This window comes from Aulonocara sp. 'chitande type north' Nkhata Bay, linkage group LG6 (assembly GCF_057382095.1).
Source record: "Aulonocara sp. 'chitande type north' Nkhata Bay isolate Kocher_YH1m ecotype deep benthic linkage group LG6, A_spYH_male_GT1.1, whole genome shotgun sequence".
NCBI lineage: Eukaryota > Metazoa > Chordata > Actinopteri > Cichliformes > Cichlidae > Aulonocara > Aulonocara sp. 'chitande type north' Nkhata Bay.
Genome location: NC_141349.1, coordinates 15,726,370 through 15,735,535, shown reverse-complemented (window position 1 = coordinate 15,735,535; position 9,166 = coordinate 15,726,370). Strand labels below are relative to the sequence as shown.

The window sequence follows — 9,166 nt, the reverse complement described above, 5'->3', positions numbered from 1 at the left end:
ATATATAGCGAAATTCCTTTGAAGTTAGCAAGGTGAAAAAAAATCCCCTGGGCGGCTCCTTCTCATTTGCAGTCCTCCCCAGCCATTTATATAAATTCCCTAATAAGTAATAAAAAGAAACTAATAATATAAAATCACTAAATACTAAATGTTTAGAGCGAAAACCTGCATATATTTGTATATGCGTGTGTGTGTCTATCTGTGAGTGTGGCAGGGATGTTTGGGGGTGCTGGATGTGCGTCCCTCCCCTCGGTTCGGACTGTCCAATAGGAACAGCGGGAACCATGAGCTCTCCCAATCAGCAGCGACGGATGATAGTGAATGGAAGTTTAGTTTTTGAGTTTGGGATAGATTACCGGAGAGATTAAGAGAGAGGCTAACGCTGTGAAAAAGTAATTTCAAACTAATGTCAATATAAGTTTGCGCTCATAAAAGAGTAGGTGCGCAGGAGCTGCTCGGATAAGTCTAACCAACAGCCCTCACTCTCTCTCCCCCAAGTCTGTGCGGAGGAGAGGAGGGTGGCAGGTGTTCAGTGGAGGGAGACGCATCGCCCCAGTCGGCTCCCAAAGCCTCAACAGGGTTCCGACACGGAAGAAACCAGCGAGGTGAAAACAAAACGCCGCAAACTGAGGATAGAAACTCTCGTGAGTACGTATGGACAGCGATAAAAAACAAACAAACATATATTTGAAGTATTGCTTTTTCCCGGGCTCGTGCGAGCTCGCGGGGGGACCGTTGAAGACTCTGGATAAAACAGCGAAAGGCTCCAGTGTCGCAGTAGCAGCAGCGAGAGTAACGTTACCGTCTGGCTCTGAGCGGCTGGTCTTTCACTTAAAACCTGCCACTTTGGTGTCTCGCAGCAGCGCCTCCACGGCAGTGCACCCGTACTAAGGTGGAGAAAAGTCTCGGTTGTTGCCGAGAAACTTGAAATCCCATTATTTTTGTGAACCTGTTGTCTCATTTTTCCGAGTAATCCGAGCCGCGGCGCATTACCACACAAGTTAGCCGGACTGTGTGGCGTATGCGCGCGGGCAAAGAGTGTCCTTGTGTGCGAGGGAGAAGAGTGGACACAGTTTCGACCCACGGACATTCGAGTTTAACGTGTCAAATTGGATATCTGTTATCTTAAGTTTTGCTCAGATAACAGAGTCTCTTAGAAAGAGACTCGGGTGCCCTTTCCACACTTTGTTTGCTGACTAAATCCAAGGGAATTCACCGAATCAATTACTGGATTGATTTTTAGAGCATGCAGCCATACGGGCAGACTACGGATGGATAACTTAGGTGTTTTATCGCTTCTCTGTTAATGCGACCGCCGTGTAAACGGCTAAATGACCCGCGGGACAAATCCCCGGTGAAGACATCAAAACAAGCGCGGATTTGAAGTCGATAGCAGAGAATAAGCCGATAAGTCTAAACACACAGACACACACACACACTCTAATGTATTAACTCGATGGTCGGATCAATCCAGATGGAAATGAGGTAGACTATCACAGGTCGTGGAAAGACACGGACTCCGCAGCCGCTGCAGTTAAGAGATCACGGCTCCGGTACATCGTGAAGCCCCGGACAAGTGAGGGAAAGTCAGTCTGCCTGTTAACCGAGCCTCCTTACCCCCACAGCCTGCCTAGTTGCGGAGTGAGAGTTGGGAGTTTGTCAGCAGTGACAGCTTTACCCCGGGAAGGGCAGAGCTGAAGCCTGCCCCCGCCACCAGCACCTCCGCCACCCATTCGCACTTCTTCTCATTCGTGCGCAGGGCAGAGAGAGACTGAGAGTTGCAGAAGCAAAGCGAGAGAAGCGGAGCCTTTTCCCGCAGGATGAAGCCGGGAATTAGCTGTCCGGGATCTCCGGAGCGTGTGGAGGGACCCGCTGCAAGGAGCCGGGAGAAGATGGTGATGGGAACCGTGACGACCCGGAGAGTGAGCCGGTGTCTGCCTCTATTTCTCCTGCTCCTTCTCGGCAGCAACTGCCACATGTTGCACGGCCAAGGTATGAGCTGAACTCTCAAATGACAGATGATGCAGAGCAAATAAGAATGTTTCTCATTAGATTTTTAATGCGGGTTCTTTAGTTTTTTTCATAGTTGATGTAAGCAGAAAATCTATTGTCTTAATAAACACCCCTTTGTCAGACCCCTTTGTCACTGCAATCATGCTGAACAGGAGCAAGAAGACATAAAGACCCTAAACTGCAAAAACAGTGATTTAACATATTAAGTTTATCACTTGGTGGAGTTCTAATCCATATCTGCAGGAGGGGAAAAGAGAGGGTGGTTTTATGGGGGTAATTATATTCTTGTGTTCAGAGACAGAAAAGGCTAGGTATTTTGTGCAGTGCGTGTATTAATTATTATTATTGTTATTATTATTATTATTGTTTCTATTCATACTATAAATCGCAGGATTAAGTTATTGAGGATGTGTGTGTGTGTGTGAATGGGGGGGTGTCTTAGTGTTACAGTTTCCAGGCACTGATAATCCCCCTTTTATGCAGTGACCTGCTTAACTACAGCTCTTGATTTGGCACAGAAACACACAAATGCACAAACATGTAGATACACACACAAACATGCAGCCTCACACAGTGTGTTCATTTAAGCCGTATCCCATTTTGGCGTTGACCCTGTTGCTTAGGCAGGTGTCCGGATTAGTATGAGACTTGTAGCTGCGTGCTGAGTGGAGTAATTGTTGAATATTGCAACAGGAAAGGAGACAGATATGATGAGATATTGATCCCTTACCAAAGGTGGAAATGGTTGGTTGCCTTGTTCTAAGTATTTATATGTTGTTGTTGTTTTCTTTTGTCGCCACAGTGGAAAGAAACTGCAGTGGTTGTGCTATGAATGTGATTTTTTTTTTAATGTACCTCATAGGAGGATGTGAGAGTGGGGAAACAAAAGCATGGAAAAGGTCAGGCTGGTGTTGACATGCAGTTTTTCTCTTGATCACAGATGGTGTGGTGGGCAGAACGTAAGGCTGAGAGTTTGGGGTAATGAGGAGGAGGAGGAGAGGTGGGGGTCTTAGGAATGTCTGCGTGTGTGTGTATGTGAAAGAGAAGTGTGGGGGTGTGCTATTTGTGAACGTATGGAGGATATGTGCAAGCGGTTTAAGTGCAAGAAAAGTGCCCGCATGAGTGTGAAGAAGGGGAGCGGGGAGGGTGAGAAAGTCAAGAGTGTGGCTGAGAGGGCAAGGAGGTGGTGTAAGAAGGAGTAGAGGAAGGAGAGAAGGGAGTGGTGAGGAAAAGGGGTGAAAAGAAAACGGTGCTGGCTTGGAGGAAGAATGCGGCGCACCGTGCTTGTCACTCACAAAGCCTTGCCTGCAGTTCAATCAATGATGACGGTATGACAACACCTCTGTGCATGTCAAAAGTTGCTCTCCTCTCCCTTCTTTCCCCAGTTGTCACACTCTCCCATCTTCCTCCCTCCCTTGGTCTCTCCCTCCCTCCCTCCCTCCCTCCTGCCAGCGGCTGCAGAGTCAGCTCCTTCTGTCCTCCTATTAATGTCAAGGTCTCACCACCAGCACCCAAGTTACCACACCCCCCAATTTTCCCACCATCAAGCCCAGCAGTCCCTTTCAGCTGTCTGGGTTTAAGGGGTGGAAGGGGGTGAATTGGAAATTAGTGAAACAGATTGGTGATGAGGCTGGTTGTGGTGAAGGGGTAGGGTGGTGGTGGTGCGGGTTTATTGATTTGATAAGCTGTGCCAGGCGGCCAATCGAAGACTGTAGATTTTCCAGGTTCCGACCCCTTTATCCCCAGCATTTATCAGGACGTTTTATTTTAGGAGGAAAAGGATGAAATTCATGAGCCAAGGTTGATCCTCCTGATCTCCCCCATCCCCTCCCCCCCTCCTTACAACCCACTCCCTCCACCCCTGCCCCTCTCCCCTTTTCACTCTCTCTCTCTTCTCTCCGCCAATCGATGCCCACACCCGTCCTCATAAATGCGAGGGGGTTTATATGAGCCAACTCGTGTCTCTGGGAGCACATTTAAATAAGCTCATCGATCTTTCATTTTAGAGTTTAAGTGACGGCAGCATTTTACTGTCCCCCCATCCACCCACCCCCACCTCCATCTCTCATCTGCTCACCTCTCCACCCTCCCTTCTTTATTCATAACTCATCCCCCCCTCACCCTCCAACCTCTGCCTCCCTGTCACGGAGTGGGTTCTGCTCCACAGCTGTTTGACTGATTCACATTTCCAGCATGGATCCAGACAGAGCCTCATTGTAGACTTTACGTATATTCTGGTGAAGTCAAGGATAGGTCACATGCGCAGTGTTTCCAAATGTTAATCATATTCTACATCAATAACAGAGGGAGTCCAGAAGGCTTTACTATCTTTAATATAGCTGTTCAGTGATGAAAAACGATTTCTTGGTTTTTCTAAAAGCAGCCTTTTTTTTTAGGTTCTATACCAAACCCAAACCACTCATGACCACTGCCGAATAAAGTTTGAAAATGTGCAGGAGTTCACGTGTACAAGACACGTTAATGTATACCAGTGGTTCCCAAACTTTTTTTGCTGGGCCTCCTTTGTTTTACATGAAAAATGTTCCTGCCCCCCCAAACCCCCCTGCGCTTGCACACACACGCACTAACACATCCTCCAACCACACACCCCCATATTTTGCTCCATTGCGGTTTATTTCACACCTCAAACATTTAGTAAACAATTAAGCAAATACAAGTAATCTGCAATAAAAGACATAATGATAAAATAAACTACTAACTCTTTTACGCTACCTCCGAATCTACATGGGTATTTTTGGAAAAGCAACTGTTTTGTCCACACGTAAACAGCGTTTGGAATCACCAAAACTGAGATTTTTTAAAACTCCTTTTTTGCGTTTACATGTGGACGAGGAATACAGAGTTCGTCACGCAACGTCAAAGGTATGTGCCTTTTTTCACGTCATGCTGTGCGCCACGTTATTGTTTACATGAGAGGAATTGCAGAATGGCAGATAGAGACAAAATACTGTTACTGTTAATCTGACTATCCTCAGGTTTTACATTTACTGTCCATCCATTTACAAAGGCAGAGGCGTCACGGTGTGATTATTTTACGTGTAGTTGTTTTTTTTTCCTGTGTAATAAAATTCAACATTGCTATCAATACATTTTTTAAAAAAAATTCCTCTCTGTGCAAAATGGGTTTAAAAACATAAACAACTGTGGGATACTGTTTGTCCGTGATTTGAAGAGCCCAGCGCGTGCTCCCAACGAAGGGAAAATCAATTTTGCAGGGGAGACCTCGGCACTTGTGCACGTGAAACCAAAGGGACGATATGCTTCACCATATTTTATAGTCTTTGGCTTAGAATGAAGTTGGATTGGAAACATGTTCAGCTATGCTTCATCTCCTGTTTTGCGTTTTTGTGGGCACCCCGTGCTAGCAGTGTCCAAGCATTTTGTTTTTTTCCTTTTCATACCGCCCCCCCCCCCCCCCCCCCCCCCCCAACCATGGCTCTGCGCCCCCCACACTTTGGGAAGGTCTGATGTATACAATGCCAGTGGTCTTTAAGAAGCCTAAATTGAACGCAGAGCTGTTATGCTAGCAGCTCCATACTAGTGGGTGTAGTGTTTTATGAATCACAGTTCAAAATAATCCTTATTTATCTTGGTGAAACGCCTCAGCCGCTCATCATCTGTCCAAAACAAGCTGTTTTAGCTCGCTTCCCTTTACGGCCACCCTCCCTCATTGGCTGCCTCCTGTAAATAAAAGGCTTGAAAAGCAGCTGCTGTGCTTGCAACCAGAGCTGTGTGCCTGAGATAACTATTTTAAGTATATCCCAGAGTAGAAAAAATGTATGTATCATATATCAAAAAACAGATATATAATTAAACTGGACCTATAAAAGCATTGTTGGTTCAATATAGTGTGAAAAATACAGCCTTTCCAGGCTTAAATCTGACTCCAGCATGCCAGCTGTTAAACCACTGCTCTTCTCTCAAGTATAAAAAATAAAGTGGAACGCAAAAGTTTTCCTTCTAACCATGAACTTTGAAGCTGCTTCCTTCGTCCTATGCCGGGAAAAGACTTTCACCACAAAGCTGACCCACTTAGTGGATCTATCAGTGTGTGATTAGGTTTGATATGACACATGCCATTGGCTCTGCTAAGCCGGTACTTGGTGCTGATTGGTCCACTGGGCATGCTTAAGTGAATTGAGGTCAGAGATAGGACATTATATGGTGGGCTGTGGGCTGGGAAGGTTCAGAGCATGATGTCAAAACCCAAATCAAATAGATTAGCATGCAGTTTGATGCACAAACTTCTATCCTCAAGTACACACTAAAGTCCTTCCCTCTCATCAGTGTCAAACAGCAAAAGCGGACATGGAAATTTGCTTAACCTTGGAGTAATGAGGAGAGGGTAGATTAGAAGGCTCATCTAAATGATGATCATTGTCAGTGCTGCACTCGCTATTCATGTTTTTTAATTTATTTTATTATTTTTTTACTCTAGTGACAGCATCACCAATATTATGCCGTTATTTTCCATTTTTCATCATCTTCCACTGATGGTCTCACATTTCTGTGGCAACCTTTGCTTGGAGCTAAGAAAAAAAAAGCAATATTTTAAGAACAGTAGAAGCAATTTGTATTAGAGGCTGTTTGTTACCAGAGGCGTTATTGCACCTTTCATTACTTTAGCTTGCAACCTGGGGATTTTGATACAATTTAAAATGTACATGTAATGCTTGTTATGCACATGTTCTTTCTCTGCTCACAAGTATTTAATGCCACATTTGAATTCTGGGGGGATGGTGAATCTGTGTGTGTGTGTGTGTTTTAGAGTAGACCAAACATTGGACAGTGTGAATACATGTGTGTATGGGGGGTTGTCTGATAGATGTCAGGTTAGTCAGGTGTTAGAGGAAGTGAGGTCCCTGGTCGACTCCCTTATTTCCTGTCTGTCAGGAGGAACAAATCACCACGTTTCCACTGCCACCTGACACTTTGTTCGCTGTATGTGTGTGTGTGTGTGTGTTGGACTGCAAGAGAGTTTGTGTGTGTATCTAACTGTTTCTGTGTGCATGCTTGGTATGTGAAAGAGATTCTGGTCTTGACAGGACTACAGAGTACATACAGTATGTGTTGCTGCCCGTGCACATTGTTTTTGTGTGTGTGTATGTGTGTTAGACTGATGCTAACCCTCTATCACGCCTAAGTGTTTCTTTCTCAAAGCCGAAGAGGTGGCAGTTTAAAAGAAACAACAAAAGTTCCCTAATGGAAGATAATCACCTGTGTGTTAGTCTGTGTGTGTGTGTGTGTGTGTATAAAAGTAAAGTACATCTTTTCTAGCTTTTTTGTTCAAAAGCGCACACACATAAACCCACATGAGCGCTAATATGGCTCTTTTTTGGTGAGTCAATGAGGTTGTTGTAAAGAGCTCAGTCATGCCATGATCCCTACTCTACTACAGTTCTACTATGAATGTGGAGAGTTAAAGGTATAAAACAGTCAACATATAGGATAAGGCGCAGATATAATTGCCAGAGGCGTTGTGCGTTTTTCTCTTTCTGCTCAGTTTGTGCTTCTGCCCAGTCAGAATGGTATTTTGTCTTTGTGAAAAGATGCATTTTGCTGGAGTTTTACCTCAAAAACATCCTTCAGAGCTTTGAAATGTGAACCAAGCGGGGTAGAATGTGGTTTTTCTCACTCTCTGTCTCTCTCTCTCTGGCGTCCTGTCTGTTTTGCTTCTTTTTGCTTTTCGTTTTTTTGGTGTTTGTTCTTCCAGTATCGTTCGTCTTCTTTTTGGTGTTGGATTCTCTCTTCCTTCTGTCTCTCTCTCTCCACGAGGATAAAATAATCTATTGCTGCAGGCCGCACAGGTGGAATGGAAGCTGTTTTGCTGTTTAGGCCTTGGTGTTTATTATGTAAGATGGGGGAGGAGGCTGCTATTGATCCACTCTGTGTATGTGTTCGAGGAGTTGGAGGACATCGCACGGAAACCTTATCTAGTATTTTTTTTCTATTTCTCAAGCGATTTATCGAAATGAAGCATAATGACTGCAAAACATGCACAGTTGGTGGTAATCGTAACGAAGCAAAAGACACAGAGATTGATTGGCCGACAACAAGACAGAGAAGTTCTTGTTCATGCATGCACTCTCAAGTGCTGCTTGTTATCTTAACTGCTAATTTATTAAGTGTCAACTCATACATGTAGTGTGTGTCCCCCTGTGGAGATTTCCTATTCACATACAGTGAATTGTGTAAGTTTAAGGGCTGTACGTCAGGGCTGACTGGCACATTGGACGATTGTTTGGTCGATACACTCTCATTTGACCAAAGTCTCGTTGGTCAGACAATCAGCAGTGTTTCTTTAATCAGGGGAAAAGTGCTACATCAATAGCCTTCAAGGACTGTGCACTTAGTTTTTGGAGCCTGAGCTTTGGACTTGCCCAACCTAATGAAACCTAATGAAACTTGCTAGATCTAAGTATTTTAATATTTACCTTTACATATACTTCAAGGTCAACTCCAGACTGTTTGACACCATACCACAAGACATTGGTGTGACCTCCCTGTGTTAAATGATATGGCTGTAACTCTGATGAACATTTTTTCTCAGTTAGTTGGTATTATATAACCAAAATATTGAAACTGTTAGTTAATGATCAGTAAGGAGGATGATTGTTAATTGCAGCTTTATTGTTTAAAGATGCTCGGTGCGGGTAGCTCATCACATCTGTCTATGATTCCTGTTGTTTTTCTTCAGTGAAAAAGAAATTACCAGCAATACTGATAATTTGATAAATCTGTTCATAAATCTGAATAAATTCAACATGGAACAGGTAAGTTGTACTATTAATCACAAATACTCTTTTTTTAACAGGCTATGTTGAAAACATGCATAGGAAATATTTCATATATAGTTATTTTGTCTTTCTGCAGCCCATATAAATATGTTAAAATCCAATATTATGCCTGGGTAGTCACAACTTTAATATGTGACATCCACCCAACAGAGAGCATAGTGAGGGACAGGCAGGTTTGCTGAACAGCTGCTGCATAGAGGAACCAAATCAGCTCACTGTCAGGAGGGAAATTCTTCTCCTGGTCTGAACCTGAAAATGATTTTTTATGTTGTATAGTGGAGCGTCTGACATTTGGCTTTAATGTTAAACACTTGTTATTGGAATTAAATAGGACA

The 9,166-nt window shown here is 43.9% G+C and overlaps 1 protein-coding gene across 3 annotated transcripts in view; it reads left to right on the top strand.

The window, feature by feature from the left end:
- The first annotated feature begins 332 nt into the window (after nt 1-332).
- LOC147327522 (protein sidekick-1-like) overlaps nt 333-9,166 on the top strand; it is a 287,609-nt gene continuing 278,775 nt past the window's right edge. For 2 of the 3 annotated variants that reach the window (XM_086295201.1, XM_086295203.1), the window contains exon 1: nt 333-1,992. In XM_086295201.1, coding sequence (XP_086151327.1) covers nt 1,821-1,992 — 172 coding nt within the window. In that variant the 5' untranslated portion in view covers nt 333-1,820. The remainder of the gene's footprint in view (nt 1,993-9,166) is intronic. The other variant, XM_086295202.1, reaches the window with a different exon arrangement.